Genomic DNA, 18,450 nt, shown 5'->3' with positions numbered 1-18,450 from the left:
GTAAACTACAAGCCTCTGATGACTTTTAAATGGCACTTATCTGTTTTTGCAAATAAACTCTTCATATAGTAACATTTTCTAAAATCATAAATGTTATGCTACTCTGGCAGTCCTTCTTCACAGCAAACAGATATGTTTCTATACTGTACTCTTCTCTATACTAGTGTTTTAAGCATCATGAATTGCATGGCAGTAAAGATTGCGTGACTCAATACACTGTTCATTCTTAATCTTGGGCTCATGTGGCCCTTTCACCTACTCTCATTAGATTTCATGAGTTATTGGAGCAATTACAGCAAAACAATATGGCTCAGAGAATGGTCTTCTTCTGTTAATGTTTTTAGAAAACAGGACAACAGACAACGTTTTTAAACTCACAATTTTTATTCACTTAAACACTGAATGAATCTAGATTTCATTGGAATTGCATTTAACCCTGATTCCTGTCTTGGAGATGATAACGTTGTATGGTGTGATCTGACTGATTTATTCAAAAGCAGGTTTTTATGTGTAGCAGCCGATCAGGATAGCATGACAAAATGACTACCCAATGTCAGATATTGTTTGGTACATAGATATACACTAAGTCAGTAAGCAGTTTGTACTACTTTTAAACACTCATGATTGGATTTGGTATGCCTCATCTTCCACTGAGCTGTCAAAAAAGAGAAACAAAATCAACAGCACTCTCACTGGCTCAAACACTTCACGGAGCAAAATGTATAAACAATAAATCCCATTATAGATATTTACATACATTTTAATGTGAAGTCCAACCTGCCACATTTCATGGATGGCTCAAAGAGTAGATTGTCATTGTCGGCATCAGATGCTCAGTTTTTTAAAAGTCTTAACCAAAATGATAAAAATGCAATAATAGGTCAGTAACTGCTTCAGTCCATTTAACTCTCATTGGTCTAACTGAACCGACCATAGAAATAAAACATAATACGAAATGACATTAATCATAACAATACATCAACAATATAACAATCATAATATTCATGGATAGCAATAAATAGGTGAAGTTTAAGAGTGTGTAGGTGAGACACAAGACTGGACAACATTTAGTGTCAAGGATAGTGAAGCGTTTAGCACATAAAGTGACTTGATTGTCTTCTGGTCCTTTGTTCAGTCCATCATAGTTTCTCTTCGCAGTGCCTCTGGTCTGGTGGCAACATTACTAAAAACAATATCAAGTCCAATGCCCAACTCATATTTTAACATTTACGTTTTTTATATAGAGAGAGGAGTCTTAATCCTCTCTAATGACTCAGTGGGTATCATCCCGAAATGCTTGATTAACAGTTTGTGAAGTGAGACTGTAAGAATGTTGGAGTAGTGATTTCTGGACAGTCAATTTCCACTTCTCCCAAGGATACAAATATTTGGTCCCACAATCCAGTTAAGTCTTGAAGCATAGTGAAGTGTCCCATGTGAGGTGCACACTTGAGATGATTGGCCAAATCTAGTGTCATGCTGCAGTAGAGTTGGAGTGCCTGGAGAGTTGTCAGCGTCAGTTTTTGAGCAGCGGTTGTCTAAACTCACAGTTACAACCTCCAAAACCTGCTGAACTCTTCTGAGGTATTGACAACACCACAGTTCAATTTCATGTATTCACAGACCATTTTATTCTAGATACTTTTGGACCTATTTCTAATTTACTGTAGTGTATGAGATCTTTCTAGTCCCAAGCCTGGATAAATGGAGATAGGAGGTTGCGCAAGGTAGGACTAAATATATGCCACTTTAATGCAAATCACCGTTAAAAGGCAAATGATTTGCTTTGGTAACTATCAAAAAGGATTTCAGTTATTTTTGCAGTGTTTCCCTTTTTAGTCCCTAGTTCAGAGTTATTATAAATTAGAAGGGTAGTGTAGACACTGTACAGTACTGTGCCCCTGACCATCTAGTCCCCATCTGTTTGTAAATGAAATACAAAAGACTGCAACAAAGTGAAGTGCTGAAATGGTTGTGCAATGTGCTTGGTCTAATCTGGGGTCCGTACAGCACTTGACTCTTACCACAATGAACAGTCATGATGTCTGCCTTTAAGACAGATTTAAGACAAAACAAATAAAGCTCTTTCAATGAGATGATTGGGAATTTATACTAAGGGCTCGGAGCGGGTCCTCATTTGACATGGGGATAACTGTGGATACCGATTTGCTTCCTGTACTTGTGGATGAGATCGGTTTTGTAAAACAGTTGGTGACTCTGAGCCACCTTGCTCTCTGGGACTAGATGAAGAGCTGCTTGGACCCATGGCTGCTCCTGGTCGCCCCTGGTCCTTGCTCTCCTCTTGTGCTCCACTGGATGACTGACTCGAGTTGGTGCTGGCTGAGGCTGGTGCTCCTCCCGCACTCCCACCATTTGCGTCATTGGACTGGTACATCTCCTCTGCTCCATCTTCACTGGACTCTGGATCTTCTGAACCAGAGAGCAGCTCCTCCTCCCGGTATTCGCTAACATCTACTCCCCCGCTGGCAGCGCCTTCGCCCAGGTCCTTGAGACGACCGTGGTGCTTGACATGGTACCTCTGGTTTTGGAAGAACTTGATGATGGTGTGCTTGGGAAGGTCCAGTTGAGCGGACAAAGTGTGGATGGCCTCCTGGTCTGGATACAAACCCACGTCCTGGATGAAGCTCTGCAGAATCCCCAAGGCTTCGAGAGAAATCTAAATTATAATGAAAAAGAAAAGTTTATTCATGAGAATGTATTGTATTGAAAGTGTAGTCAAGAAAAGAAACAACTGTTCACATTAAGGCAAGAGAAAATACTTATATTGGTGCATTGTCTTTGGAGCTATGGATATTACTTCTTTGATAACCCCCTTATTCAGTTTTACTAATTTTGGGGCCATTCAATTTTTTGCCGTAATTAAAATTTCCATTTCCATTTTATTGATGATAACTACCTTAGTGCGTGACCTGGGCTTCTTGTTACTTCCTGCATTGCCGCCTGTGTTGGTCGGTGGTGCTGTGACTGTTGTCTGTGTCCCTTCGTCGCTAACAGGAGCAGAGAGGGGCTCCTCTCGCATGGGGGACAGGCAGTGCTCCTTCAGAGGGGCAGGGGGCGGCCGGTGCAGGGCCTGGGGGGACAGGTGAAAGAGCTGATTTAATGGGGCACAGTGACCCCTGATCACCATTACACAATTACTTAGACTGTTTCAATTCACACATTGTTGAAAGCAATTTTATGATTGAGCTAGGTTTGATCAAATTTGAATCAGTCAGCACTAAAACTAATATTGAAAATAGATGCTCACTTGAACAGGTGTAGGTTAGGGTCCCATTTATGCATAATAATGTATATTTTTAGCCAAAATAGCATTAGACCATATTAAAGAAACTTCTATTATTTTGGGTTAAAATGGTTCTCTTGTCTAAAAAAATGTATTTTTATGCCTTACTTGCTTGAGGCTTTTTGAAGCCTCTAAAAGCACTACACTGCAGTCATTCTTCATTCACTGCATACTGGGTGGTAAAGAGACTTCTGCTGCCCTGGTAGACTGACGAAAGAAGGGCTGCCCCTACAACCACCACTAAGACTCATGCACACCACGTTCATGTGGGTGAAGTGTCCTGCTTAAGGACCTAACAAAGGCTAATTGCATTGTCATCTTTTATTGCCATCAGGGTAACAAAATCAGTATTGAGTAACATGCCTTTTCCTTAATATCCACATTGAGTTTGAAATTGTAGTATGACACTAGATTGGACCCTACAACCCCAGTGGCCTTGGTCACACAGTAGCCACACAGCTCTGCAGGTTGAGAAATGTGTTGCAGCCCGCACACTGTCACAGTCTATTAAGCAGATCCAAGGCTCCTCTGTCCACTCTACCTTTGACCTAATGTGTATAAGATTAGCTCTAGTGAAACGCCAACCACCAGCCAGCCAGGAAGTGTCTCATTTACGGGCTTTTGACACCCCATTACTGTTTAACCGGTCCATACCAAACTAATAGGTCTAAGTGGAGAGGGGGACTGAGGACACTGGAATTTATCACCAGTTATTAAAGCAAAGAATTAGACTTATTTAGATTTTGGTCAGATAAGATTCAAGATAAGAACTTTGTGGCCCTTAATAGATTATTAAAATTCCTGATCAAATTATATACACCAACTTGAAATAAAAAGCTCAACCATTTAAAAAAAAAAAGAGTTGCAATATGGGTTTTTTGTGGCTGGATCACATGAATACTGTATGTATTTTTTTCTTCAAAATATACTTTTAATTTTAATCATACATTTCACTAACCTACAGAAGACATGCAGGTTGAAAAGTAAATAAGCATGCATAATAGTTAAAGTCCTTTTAGAAACATGTGAGCACTAGAGCAGTAGTCGTGCTTGTAGTCTGATAAGTGACAATAATGGTGGCCAAGGCGAAGTGTTGGAGGAGAACAGAGAACATGGGGACTTGTTTGTCGGAGGTCTCGTGGCTGTTGTGAGAGCGCTGTGGTTGTGTCCCGCCCTCTGCTTTAACAGCAGGGAGGGGCCTCCCACTGGAATGCCCAGCTATAAATCTGTGGTGCATTAAAATTAAAGGACCCACATAAAGATAATAGTCATTCGTTTTACTCCCCCTCTATTCAATAATAACAGGGTATTACTTAAATAATATTGAGGGCAGGCCAAACCATGAAATCGCTCCAATTTTATTCACAAGGGCTTTATGTTTTACTGGGGGACGGACAATTTACAGGAATCCAGAGCATTTTTAGCTTTGAGTTTCTGGTTATTTTTTCTCTCCCACGTCTCGTCTTTTATGCGCAGTGCTAGTCATATATAGAGTAATACCAACATAATCCAGAGGCAAACATGCTTGAAAATCCCTAATCTGTCCCGGGGCTAATGAGGACCACACAGCCACAAGCATTCACATTCAAAAGTACAGCCAGGCACTTAATAACTAAATTGGTGGTAAATAGGAATGGGTTGTGAAACTTGGACCCCTCACTGCAGACCCCCGTCATTCCTGGACTGATTTAGGCTGACGGGAAAAACTCTTGGATCGATCGCTACACAGCCACACGCCCCGGCCTGGTCTGTGTCATGGCCTAATAGTGATGTCAGGGAGCTACTTTTCACTCAATATCTTTTCTCTGTGGGAGTTTTTCTTTTTTGTCGGCCATCTTTCTGCCCCTGCCCTCCTCCTCCTCCCTCCTTCAGTCAGGTCTAATGCATCAGGACACTAATGAAGTGGGCCTCTGCCAAGTCAACATGACTCCATGTCCAAATCAGCCCTAAACCACTGAATGCCAGGATTCACCCCTCCACCTCCACTACCCACAATCCCTTTCCCTAAACACTTCACTCACTCTGTGCCAGAAATACACTTTATACATGTCTATTTTTACATACCCCCCAAAAGTGCTCATACAATGTTTATTCAATTTGATGAATTACTCCAAATATCCATTTAAGTACAGTACTAAAATAAAAGTAAATGGTATTGGGTAATGATAGAGGGTTAGTAACTACTACGGAAACCTAACTGCTAAGCTCTTAATTAAGTACTAATCAAGCCTGAGAACTATTTATTCATTATTAATTAAGTGTGTATGAATTGTGAGTCAGGTGTTCATGTTTTTTCAAGGGTAAATAAGGTGTAGTTATCATTAAGTGGTACAGAATATGGATTATTAATTAAAGCTATTTGAGTTGGATATGGTTGAACTGTGCAGTACACCTTTTGGTCTGGTCTTCAGCACCATTACTATTTTCCATATTTCCTCCTTCACTAAAAGCACCAGTCTGAGGAGTTCAGTCCAGTCATGCTCACAGCGGGGACTGAACCTCGGCCAGAGTGGTGGCAGTATGTCATTTGCCAAAAGGTCATTCAACAAACTTGGGACTGCCTTTGTAAATTATTCCAACCACTTTCTGCCTTTCCTCCGAAAGAAATTAAACATGACAAAGTATATATTTAGTTGGTAAAAAAGGAAGACAAAAAATACAAAACATGGTAATTTTAGAGTCTATTCTTTTGGCAAACAATTGCATTTAATTCAACACATTTTATTCAGTAAACCAATTATTAATGAAGCTCAACAAAACAAAACACATCACAGATGTTTTATAAAAGCTAAAAACATCATATACATTTCTTCAACTTAAAATAACTCTGTATCTATAACTTAAGCCAACTTTCTCCTGTTGAAATCGCCCTCATTAAATTCAAATAAAGCTGTATTAAAGAACTAGTTTTCTTTCAAATCAAAGCAAATTATGGCACAGAATTATGAAAGAATTATACATGATAAAGTATTCATCCTCTCCTTAATGAGCTGTGATCCTCGTGGGCCTTCTCTCGGGTTCACTGTGTTTTTGTGCGGCTGGAGTGGGGAGAGACTGCGACCACCGGGGACGCCATTAACACACAGATAAATATGTAATGAAGTCAGAAAATCACTTCTCAGTTTTGTGCATGACTTCACCTTTTCTGTTAATTTGAGTGTGTTTTGTTTGTATTATACATGCGCTGCAGCAAAGGAGGAATAAGTAGTACGTGCTTAATTAAAAGCATGATGTTACTTAAAAAGAATACATTTTGTATGAAGTAAAAAGCACTAATTAAGTATATACTTGATTACTTCTGCTACTTCTTTCACTGCAACTGAAACAATTTGTAAGATTATTCCTTTTGGTTGAAGTGACTGGAGTGTATCCAAGCCTATTAAAGATACATATACTTTCATCTTGTGGAAGGCAATCTTATAATAAAAATAATAAAAGTTTGGGTTAAGTTAAGTCAGGTTGGATTAGAAATGGACAGTTTAGTCCTTTTTACTATATTAATATTTGAGATTTGAGAATATGCCCATATCAATCAATACCCGGACATTTCTTAAAGGCACAATACAAAGAGGCACAATATTGAGTCTTGTGAGCTTTAAGCCATATTATAATCTTGTTACCTCCTCAAAAACATACCCTGTTTTGTTTCAAATGTCTCAAAATATTCTGTTCCCCTTGTGATGTCATGAAGTGGTAGTTTTCAAGTTATGAGCTACCTTTTACCTTTAGTTCAGTGGAGATTGGCAATTCCATAGTTGTCCAAATGATTCTACTGAAGATGTATGGAGTTTAAAAACACAGTGGAGCACTTACTGTGTTATCATGTGAAAGCACATGTGTTTCAGAGAAGAACTCAGCCTACATATGCAGGGTTTGTGTGTTAAACATGTATGAATGAAACAAAACATAACTCCAGGTATGTTGGTGATGAGGAAACAACATGACATAGATCAGAAAATAGTGTAATATGGGCCATTTAAAACATAGCATTTTAATGGAAATACTGTATATATGCTGACAATAATACAACCAAATCTGCTATGTATTGTGGCTTGGAAATGTGAATGTGGATTGTATTGTATAAGTGGTTTCATAATTTGTGGACAGAGAGCAAATGACTCAGTACATGTTTTGTCAAATCATGCTTCTTGATACAAACACATTACTGAGGTCAGTGCTGTGCCTCTGCCTTCCTGTGCTATAGGATTAGAATGTACTGACATCTGCTTGTGACTCTTTTTCCTTCGAGATGTGTGTGGTATTCACTCCCTTTATCTGCAATTAAACAATTAAGTTAATTGTGGTTTTGCAGAGAGCCTACACCCCACCCAGTGACGATAAAACAGGCCACCAGGACGCACAGGGAGTCACAGTCAGGCCTTAGTGAATAGTTTCATTAAGATTTATTAATCTGTGGTCCAAATCACTGTCCGCAGCATGCCAGAATACTTTATGGGACATTATTGGTAAGCACATAATAGCGTGCTAATGGACGGCTTAGAGATGCTATTTGAAAATTACTCACTGCAAATTATGAGTATTCAGTCATTTTAGGTATTTCTTGGTTTTCTATGAATTACATTTAATTATGAGAGGCCTTGGATGTACTTAAATCAATAAATACCAAGTGCACATAAAACTGAGTAAAAGCTGAATAAATTTACTAGAAACATTACTTGGCATATTTCTATTTTGAGGTAAAAATATGTTGTGACTGTTAAAACTGCAAAAGATATAGCTCTTGTTTTAGTGCACCATTCTTGGACTGTCCACCACAGTAAAACAAAAACAAAAACAAAAAAAAACACCACACCACATACAGTATGAAAAGATGCATGTGAAAAAAATAAGGCAATACACTAATTATTTATAACTACAGACTTGGCCAAATCAGCTGTGGGACTCTCTGCAAAAGCAACACAATGTACATACAGCCAAACAGTGCACCACAGGGCAGTGCCAGCTACGACACAAAGCAATGCTACTGAGGTTAGCCACATGCAACACAGAAACCCTCCCACCCCCCATTATCACCCTTTATCTAATAGGTCTTGTCATTTTTTACATTTTGTTAAATTTAAGATTGTTATAAAGTTATGGTAAGTGCCGATTGCTGTCTGCCTGGCTATAAACCAAATGAAAAATTAAATTCTGCCAACTGGACAATAGTTTGAGAGTGAAGACATTACGTCACAAGCGGCTTCTTCAGTTCTGGTCAGATTGCTGGTGAGACACTACCTTATATCTGTCCCAGAAGCAGTGCAGCAGTGCTCATGTTACTATCAGTGTTAGCTGGGGTGAGTGTGAATGCCTGTGTGGCAGATGGGACACATGTGTGGTCTATGGTGGCAGGCCGGCTGGAGCCTGAGGTTGGGCCGGGGACAGGGGCAGGGCAAAAAGGCCGTATTTATATTTATATACTTGTATGCACACCTCATTCCCATTAATAAATCACTACCGCAGCTCATCTCCTAGTGTGGTTTGGATCCAAGATGGCTGACACGGGAGTAAACTTTATTTTTAGTCTTTTTGCCGAGGAGTGTGAGAGGAGGAATGTGTTAATGGTGCCACCACAGCTTCCTCTGCGTCTTCCCATCACTGACTCTAATACAAGAATGGGAAGGCGAAGTGGGCGGGGCCAGTGAAAAACAAGTTCGGAGATGCTTAACGGGAAGTTGCAGCCTGGTTCTGATTTATAGTTTGTGGCATGTACTATATGTGGGATATAATAGGCTTGTGGAGCAGGGTGGGCTGCTGGGAAGCTCTCCACCGGGTGACCTGGGATTACAATCCCTGTGTAAAGATCCGACGTGTGGTTTGACCTCCCTTTTGCTACTGTCTTTGTTTCCTCTCCTTCAGTACTAATAAAAACAGACGTTCTTCCCCATGCGTAACCAATGAAAACAGTTGTGTTTACAACAGTTGTTTTGAATGTATTTCTTAAAAGGGTTTTTCACAAAACCTGACCAAATGTTTTCACAGTATACTACGGCTTGGGAATGTGTGGTGAAGATATTAACATCGCTGAATGTCAGCACTTTAAGTTCAAACTGGAAACTAAATAAGTGTCAATCTTTTTGGCAGAAATACAGTAATATACTAATGAATACAGTCATTATATATATCAAAACAGCCATTTTTGTTTCTATGCCATGTGAATTATGATATGTTATGATTGTATAGTGTTTAGTGCATGACTGCGTCTTATTATAATGCTTATATTTTTTCTCTTAAAATTACTTGAGTGTGGGTTTCTTCAGAAAAATAAATTACAATCAAATTAGTACTTGGTAATTAGTACATCTGCAAGAGTACTACCCATCAAAAGTTAATTATTAAACCCAAATTCGAGCACAGCTGAAATGAATCCAGAGGACTGTGTATGTCCATCAGATGATTGTTCTTGCCCTGGAGCAGTGCCCCAGAGCCCCCATCTCTGCTTCTAATCCTCCTCAAAAACTAATGGGGCATTTCCTCCAGTGCCACACCACCCAGCTGCAGTGTTTATTCTACGCTCCACCAGGGCACGCACACACACACAAACAGGCGGGCACACACACAGAGATCAAACACAACTCCTTACAGTCAGAAGGAGAGAGATGTTATGAGGAATTCATATTTACAGGTGTGGTTTGTGCGGTCAACTGAATACTATTCTCTAAATGCAATTGGTCCAAAATTAAGACGAGCAGGAGGTCTAATGTTGTTTAAAGGGCCTGTATCTGATTAGCTCCACCTACTTTTCTTCTCTCGCTCTGAGGTTGAACCATGACAGTGAAAAGACTCTCTGGGATTATCACAGGTTGTTGTTTTTGCATGATTCTCATCTAGCCACATCGCTTATCTAACTCAGCAATTACTTTCTCACAGTTGTCATCCAACACATGTATTTTAAAATATATAAGCAAATTATTATTATTTTTTTCCTTTTACAATATACCAAATGGAGTAAACAGCTTTTTGGAAAATGAAAGGAAAGTCAGGTATAGGGCCTTTAAAGTTAAATTATTGCTCCGATTTACTGTTCCACATATTTTTAGCTGGGATACATGAACACAAATCATCATGGTTAATTAGTTGTATGGCTAACACATATACAAAAGTTTCAGTATAATCTTTCAAATAATGGTTGAAATTGAAAAGTCAAACATGATTAATATTATGGCACATTTCTTTTGTGAGACACATTTTGCCACATTACAAAATTATAATATGATTGTATTTATCAGGACAAAGCAAAAGTTACATATTCATTTTCTGTCAATATCGCCAGCTCCTACTAATACATACATAGGTTATATTTTGAGAGAGATTTTTTTGCAGGTTCCTATGCAGATTGCCATAAACTCAGAGTTGAGGTTCTGATTCTCACCTGTGGGTCTTGGGGCAGGTGCAGTACCGTGTGCAGCCTCTCGGAGTGCTGGTGGCGGGACTCCTCCTCATAGGCCAGGTCGCGGTCAGGCTGGGGCAGAGTGAGGAACCTGCGGATGGTGCACAGATTCTCCCATAGAGTCCTGTTCTCTGGGCTGGGATTTTCCTTCCACCTCAGCAGCTCACACAGCCAGCCCTGCACCGTAAGAACAACTGCATCAGGATCAGGGTGATTTCACCTTTTAATGTCAGATTTGTGGATGCCGTGAAATAGGAGTAAGAGGTGCTGGGATTATTGCAGTGGAGGTATAAAATATTGTTATATGCAAGGGTGGATACTTATTACATCTACTCAGGTTACAGTAATTTTTTAGGGTAACAAGTTTTTTATATAGATTTTAAAACATGACTCTATCTAAGTAAGCAGCTACATTTAAAATCACTAGTTACTGAGTCCCAATTGTTTCTCCATTGTCTCTATTAACTCACATAACAGTACTGCATTGCCTACTGTGATTGCAAAAAGATATGAGCATACGCAGATTGAGACTTTTAACAACTTTCAGCTTTAAACTGTTTATTCAATCAACAAGTGCCCAAAAGATTGATCTAAAGTTATACTAAAACCATATTAAAAAGTAACTAGAGGACTTTGGAGTTTTGAGTACTTTTTATAGTTTTGGCAGCAGTACTTGTAATTGAGTTCTGTTTTAATCTTGTAACTGTACTTTTATTTGCCGTAATCTGTTTTGTCTAAAAATGTACTATGAAGAGGGAGGCTGAATTAAAATGTGTGTGTTAAAACTTTGTAACATGATTAGATGCTAATACAAGTCTGCATAAGATATTACCAGACTTTAAGGTGATTAAAATGTAAAAATTATAAATGTTTCAAGTGTGGGATGACAGAAAAGAGAAGACAGGCGCTAGAGAAGATTCAATTATATCTGCTAGACTGGCTTGGTTTGTGACACCAGCTGTTGTGTTCACCCAGCCACCTCGGGCAGCGTGCACTGCTAATAGCCTGATCATCTCACACTCCCTTGTTTCTCTCTCTTTCTATTTCCCTCTCTTTCTCTGCCTCTCTCTCTCTCTCGCTCTCTGTCTTTGTGGCCAGCTGCAGCAGATGGGTGCATTGAGCCATGACCTCCAGACCCACCAAAACCTAAGGGACAGCCCTAACCACACACACCCGCAAACATGTATAGAAACCCCAACTTTGTCACGCTTACAGACGCTAACTCATGCTACTTTAACATGCCTAAGCTAAAATACATAAGAATGGATATGAGCCGTACTCCATCAACTACAATTGTTATCTTTTCCACATCTATTATGTTATACTAAATGGTTAATAAACCTAGATGTTATGAATATACAGTACAGTAGGAGGTAGTGACAATTCTAAATGGTGGAGATTGGTGATTGAAATTAAACAAAAAGATTGTATTATTATTAGATACTATATAAAGGTAGGGAAGGAGGAAATATACTCTATAATTGATATAGTAGAAAAGGATGCAGAGGTCAGGACTAAACAGATGTAAATGTTCAGCTGTACAGATCAACCAGACAAAACATAATACTGAAATGGTAACAAAAACATAATCCAAAAAAGTGAATAATAGCAATATGTACATACAAAAGACTATATCAGTAGCACATGATATTTGGGATTACTGCAAATACATAGTAGAAATCTAAAATCAGCACAAATAAATGAACAGCCTGAACAATACAAGCCCGGTGCACCTCCACATGCTTTGGCCCTGTGTCTCGTTTACTTCTCATCAGCATGCTGGACTCATTTGACAATGTGTTTCCAGTTTTACAACGTGCTCTGACAGATTGATGGAAAAGGTTTAGTGCAGGGTGTGACTGGCATGTGCTTGAGAAAGTTCTTCTTGTTCATATCTTGATATACACATCGTTTCTGCAGGTTTATTCTGCACCAACTTGAGTGAGAGTTGTTTCTCTATTTAGGTGTTATTATCTAATTTTCTTGTGCAGAAGAGTATGTCGCAAAGATAATACGCGCATCTGGTGCAGTGCCCGTTTATATAAAATAATGTTATGATATTTTGAGTACATAGCTAGTGCTATTGTCAACCATATAGGCCTGTTACGATAAAAAAAAAAAAAATTGAAGTATTATATATAATAATATATTGCTTAAGTAAATATTGATGATAACAATAATTCTGAAACCAATTTATGCCACTTTAACACAATAACCCAAAAGCATATTTAAACCACAACAAATATTCTTAATATACAATATTGTCATGAGCTGCAATAAATAAATAGCAGAATCTTATCTTATAGTCAAAAAATAATAAAAATAAATAAAATTCCTAGTAGCACAAAGAAAAAGTACACATGATAAATAATGATCCCCCCAAAAATACTGCTCCAGCTTATATATTTTGGAGCTGATATAGTAATTATCATAACAGGCCTAGTCAAACATTGTCATCGTATACCCAAATAATGTTTTGGTCATGTTTTTTAACCAAATGCTTTTCTCAGATATATTTAGCAATATTTTAGATGAGTAAACTTTATCTTACCCACACCCAGTACGAAGGACTAGAAAACTAACTTTCTCCATGAAAACATAGATGTATTTTAAAGTAATTTTGAGCCACGGGTTGAGTTGAGATTGTTAATGAGAATAAAACCTTGTACCTGACTCTTGTTGGCGGCCACTTTTGCGAAGAGTGCTTGAGACACCTTGGCCCTCTTCATCTCCTGCTGAATCTCCTCATAGATGCCTGAGGTAATGTTGACCAAAGACTCGAGCTTTATGGGCAGGTCTGATCCTGAGCCAGGCTGCTTTGGCTACACAAAACAAAGTGACCAAGTACAAATGTTACAGATATAAAATGTTTTAAGATTCCTGTTTGAGATAAGTTACAGGGAATAACATAAAAGCACTTAAAGTGATCATTAAAGGATGCATTACATACAGTATATATTACAAAGTGAGTCCTAATCAGAAGGGCCTCTCCTGTTTACATACATGAGGTGATGTTATCAGCACAGGATCAGACCAAACAGACATGGCTGCTCCACATATGAGCACATCAGACTGCACTAGTTTAGTTTACAGATCAAAGTCATTAAGTCCTTTTCTTTTGTCCTCTTTCTAGTTTTGATTTGAATGAACATGTATTGGCCCTCTGAATGTTTGTATACACACTGTTTGATGTTGTCCACAAGACGAGTACAGGCCAGTGAGCTTACATTCCCAGTAAACGATGCTAAGATAATTTTTCATAGACATAATAAGAGTGGCTCCCATATTCAGCTATAGCCTTGAATGGGCATTGCCCTGACATCACAGAGCACTGCTTATCACTGACAATGCTAAATTGTTGTGTGTACATAAGACTTCCCAAATACTGTATAATGTCTTTGTGTTTACAGTATAGTCTATGATAGCTTTCAAGTTGGTTTTTTTTCCATTAGAAATGGAATTTGTTTAAGATGGCTGCTGTGGTCTACTCTGATGCCAAGTTACAGATAGAAGATAATGTACCGAGTTGGATATCTTAGTCTTGTTCTTCCAAATGGAGGCCCAGGTATCAGGGTTTATCTGGTCGTCCAAGCTCCTCTCCCACACTTTCTACGCACACGAAACATAAGGAGAATTCATTAGATATAAAGCACCATTCAGCTGTTTGAACTCATTTTCAAAGCACATCTTACTCTGCGCAAGAGGCAGAAGGCTTTAGTTTCATCCACTTTGCAGTGGTCAGATGGCTGTATTACATAGGAGGTGCTACCTGTGACATTCTTGGCCCAGTTGAGTTTGAGTTGGAGGCAGGCAGTCCCACTGAGGGGTTCATGGTCCTCTCTCTCTCCTCCTGGTAGATGCGGTCTCGCTCGCCCTCAGGCAGGTTCAGGAAGTTCTGCATGGCTTTGAGATTCACCAGCAGAGACTGTGAGGCCGTGCGGGGGTCCTCTTCTTTTCTGAGGATTTCTGATAACAGGCCCTGGACAGCACACACCACAGGATCACATGCACTCACATGCACTGATGAGCACAGGCCTCACTAATACACAGGTGCTGAATTAGACACTGTACAGTGACGCACCAGCAGCACCTGGCCGCAAGGTTATCTCCTTTTATCACATTGGTCTAATGGGGCGTGCAGTAACCATCACAGCATGATTACATCAGGTGTTTGTGTTTGTGAGGGCGGGAAACAAGACTAAATGATCCAACTCGATGTCCTGCTACGCTTCCGCTCAACACAGGTGCTTTATGACAAATTAGCTATTAGCATCATGTAATATTTCATCCAACTGCATTTACCACTATAGTTTTGGGTATTTGGTATCGTTGAAGTTTTGAAATAAAGATTAAGTGCATTGTTATGAAATGCATCCCACCCTGTGTTACTTAAACCATCATACAGTGCTTGCATATATTTTCAGTGAAAACATTATCTTTAGAGTAAATGAGTGTAGAGACAGTGGTTTACCTGTGTCCGGTTGAAAGCCACACGTGCGAACACTGCTTGGGACACACTGGCCCTCTTCAGCTCATCCCGGACTTGCTGGTAGATATCGGCGGACACCTCTGAGGCGGAGGGGTTACTGCCCAGGTGGTCACCCGATGTCTTTGCGGAGCCTCGGGGAATGGGTGGGTGGTTGAGGAACTGTTGGTTGATGGCCTGAGGGTGCTGATGGGCGAGCAGGCGGCTCACGGCCAGTTGCTGGTTGATGAGATGTGCCATGGCGAGCTGCTGCCGCACCAGCTGAGGGGAGAGCTGGGGGGACAGGAGCCCACCTGGGCCCAGCAGGGGCTGCAGGGCTCCAGGAGGAGGGGGAGGAGGAGGCACCTGTCCTGAGCGCAGAGGCCCACCGTGGTGCAGCGGCCCATGGGGAGAAGGCTGCTGAGGAGGGGGGGGCAGGAGGTTGTGGTTGTGTGGGGCTCTGTACCTCTGATCCTCCTTTGAGCAGAGGACTCCCTGCTCCCAAGTGTCCGAGCTGAGCCAGGCCAGCCAGGTGAGGAGGGGGCCGCTGTCCCACCACACAGAAGTCTGCTACACTATCTCTCTCAACTGTGGGGCAATAAAAACAGTTAGATGAGAGCTCCAAAACAACACAGTTTAATACACATTAATTAGCTTACTTTTGATGTCAGCATGCTCACGCCCAGACCACATCTTCTCCAGATAATCCACTGCTTAACACAGAAAAAAACAATATTTATACAGTCTATTTGGAATGAGTGTCAATACCAGAACTATATAGTTATCTATAACATAATCACATGTATGAGCTTACCTTTAATTTTTTTGAATTTCTTGTACCAGCGACCAAACTCTTGACATTTGGCTATCGAGACATTGGCATAGTAGGAACTGTTGACTATGGAGGATATCATACTCTGACAAGAAGAGAAGAGACTGTTTAAGACAAATATCATATCATGACATCCACAAACTAAGCACTATCTTCGAAACATACAGAAAAACATCACTTAGCATTTACTATGTATGCACTTACCACAAAATAAATAAAAAATAAAAACTCCTCTTTGCTCTTGAATGTAATGATTTAGGTTTTGGAGAAGTGAATTTGTTCCTATGGGGCATGTAGCTATGTAAACATTTTACATCCCTATAATGTAATAAATAGATGGCCACACACACACTCACAATAGCAATAGACAAACATTAATCATGACTGGAAGCCACCCATGGAAAGCTGAGGCAGTGCGGCGCAGAGAGGGAATCTCCAGCCACACGCGCATATGCTAGCAATTGATTCTGCGATCAACACCCCACTAGTGCTCCATTTAAACACAGGCATAAATCTCACATACAAGTCGTTATGGGCCCAGGATGTGGCTTAACATGCATCTGGGATACAACAGCCTCCTCACTTACTGCACAGTCAGACTTATCAATAAGACAAATGTAGAGCTGCAACTTTAATCAATCAAATCCAAATGAGCAAATCGTAAATGATGTGTGTGACCTGCTAACCCTGTAGTTTAGATCTCTGCAAACATGTTCTGAACTGCACGGGATTCTGTATTAGTTTAGCAGTTCATCTTTCAGTCTTCACTCTGATGTTAAAGGTACATTACGTGTGTTTTTAGTGGAGGGTCTGCCACCTGCTTCTTTCATCAAGAAAGATGAGTTGCCATTTTCTGGAACATTCCAAGCAAAACGTTTGGCACCCTTGACCAGATTTTTTTTTATAAAGCACCAGTTTATGTTTCTGAACTTAAAAAATGTGTACCGAATGATTTCAACATTTTAAAAGCTAACTCTTATTGTACAATATATTCTTGCTCAGCACTTACAGTTATAATTGCTGCTATTTAGAAGCTTTCTTTAAATTTTACTATTGAAATCAGAATGTTACCTGTGAGAGGGGACAGGCTTTGGCCAGGCTGCTTTGGTTCATTTCTTTCAGAAGCTCCTTGAGAGCGTTTCTGACAGTGGCATGATTCCACTGTTCACACGGAAGGTCCTCCAACTTTGAAAAACTGCAAAAAAACAAAAATGATTGTTTGTCATATCTAACTTTCATATTCGCTTTTTAAATAAAATTTTTTTCCTGATATGAAATATTTTCTGACAATGCTCCATCATGTACTGCTATGGAAACAAGCTCGCACATGTAAACAAATGTGGTGGCATGTTCCAACAGAATAACAACAATAATATTTTCATCTGGAGTTTATCTGATCTTATCTGACAATCGAACACGCTTCAGTCACAGCTTGGGACTGAGTGAGAGTTATTGGCACACAAGCCTGCTCTTACGAATACAGATAATAGATAAATCCCCAATGGAGCCTTTAACTTTACTATTTCTAAATTGGGGCTTTCAAATGTGATAGATATGCTTAATTCATGGTTTGCGATTATTGGCATGACATAAGCTTCTCAGTGGACTCGCACGCACAGGCTGACCGCACAAGTCTAGTCCACACTTATTTATTTAATAGAGGAAATATTCAACACTGTTTATTATGTATTTAGCATAATTATATGTTTACTGACCTCTGCAGTTGGATGCGCAGTGTGACCATGTGGTAGACCTCCAGTAACATGTCAGCAACAGTGGCCTCTGGGGCGTCGGTCAGAAAGTGGATGGGCAGAGGGTTCCACCTTCCTACTTTGATGATACCTGTGTTACCAAGGAAACAAATAATAAATGATAGTTAGTGGTATACTTGTACTTTCTTAAATACATGACAAGAGAAAATTACTTAAGCTCACAAATTGCACTATAAGAATGGTACTACAAACCTAATACAGTGGAATAGCTATGTGATATATAAGATTATTTTGAAGGCTAAATGTCTCTGAATATGTATCTTTTTTAGGTTTGTTTTTAATTATTATTTTTTATATTCAGTGCATATATTTTTAAGCTTTCAAATGCACAAATGTTCATAATTTTGCACAAAAAAATCACTGACGTAAAAATCCTAATGAAGATACTTTCCTTGTGTCTCTGTTTTTAATATAACTTTTCAGTCTTGTTTCGACACACAAGAACTTTTTGTAAGATCAAACCTGAATGGAAACCCTCTATAAAATGATGCAATTACAAAGATCCTTTACCACTCATTTGACATGTTTTGCTGTTACTGTCTATGAATAAAAACTCCAACAAAGGGCATCACAACACACAACCTTGTCCGGGCAGGTTTTCTTGGGGGCTGGCGGGAACTGTGAAAACTAAACAAAACTAATCGCATTACTATCCTCCAAATGAGATCCAGACGGGTCCTGAAGCCC

The 18,450-nt window shown here is 39.6% G+C and overlaps 1 protein-coding gene across 1 annotated transcript in view; it reads right to left on the bottom strand.

Annotated features, from left to right (window-relative positions):
- Positions 1-414: 414 nt before the first annotated feature.
- satb2 (SATB homeobox 2) overlaps positions 415-18,450 on the bottom strand; it is a 35,500-nt gene continuing 17,464 nt past the window's right edge. The window contains 12 exon segments of the mRNA XM_055153437.1: positions 415-2,677; positions 2,918-3,091; positions 10,677-10,871; positions 13,364-13,516; positions 14,217-14,303; positions 14,464-14,673; positions 15,166-15,589; positions 15,591-15,747; positions 15,819-15,869; positions 15,974-16,076; positions 17,063-17,186; positions 17,707-17,833. Coding sequence (XP_055009412.1) covers positions 2,108-2,677; positions 2,918-3,091; positions 10,677-10,871; positions 13,364-13,516; positions 14,217-14,303; positions 14,464-14,673; positions 15,166-15,589; positions 15,591-15,747; positions 15,819-15,869; positions 15,974-16,076; positions 17,063-17,186; positions 17,707-17,833 — 2,375 coding nt within the window. The 3' untranslated portion in view covers positions 415-2,107.

Source organism: Boleophthalmus pectinirostris, unplaced genomic scaffold (genome assembly GCF_026225935.1).
Source record: "Boleophthalmus pectinirostris isolate CB_2022bp ecotype Guang Dong unplaced genomic scaffold, ASM2622593v1 HiC_scaffold_1, whole genome shotgun sequence".
NCBI classification, from domain to species: Eukaryota; Metazoa; Chordata; class Actinopteri; order Gobiiformes; family Gobiidae; genus Boleophthalmus; species Boleophthalmus pectinirostris.
This window is presented reverse-complemented; position numbering and strand designations above follow the sequence as displayed.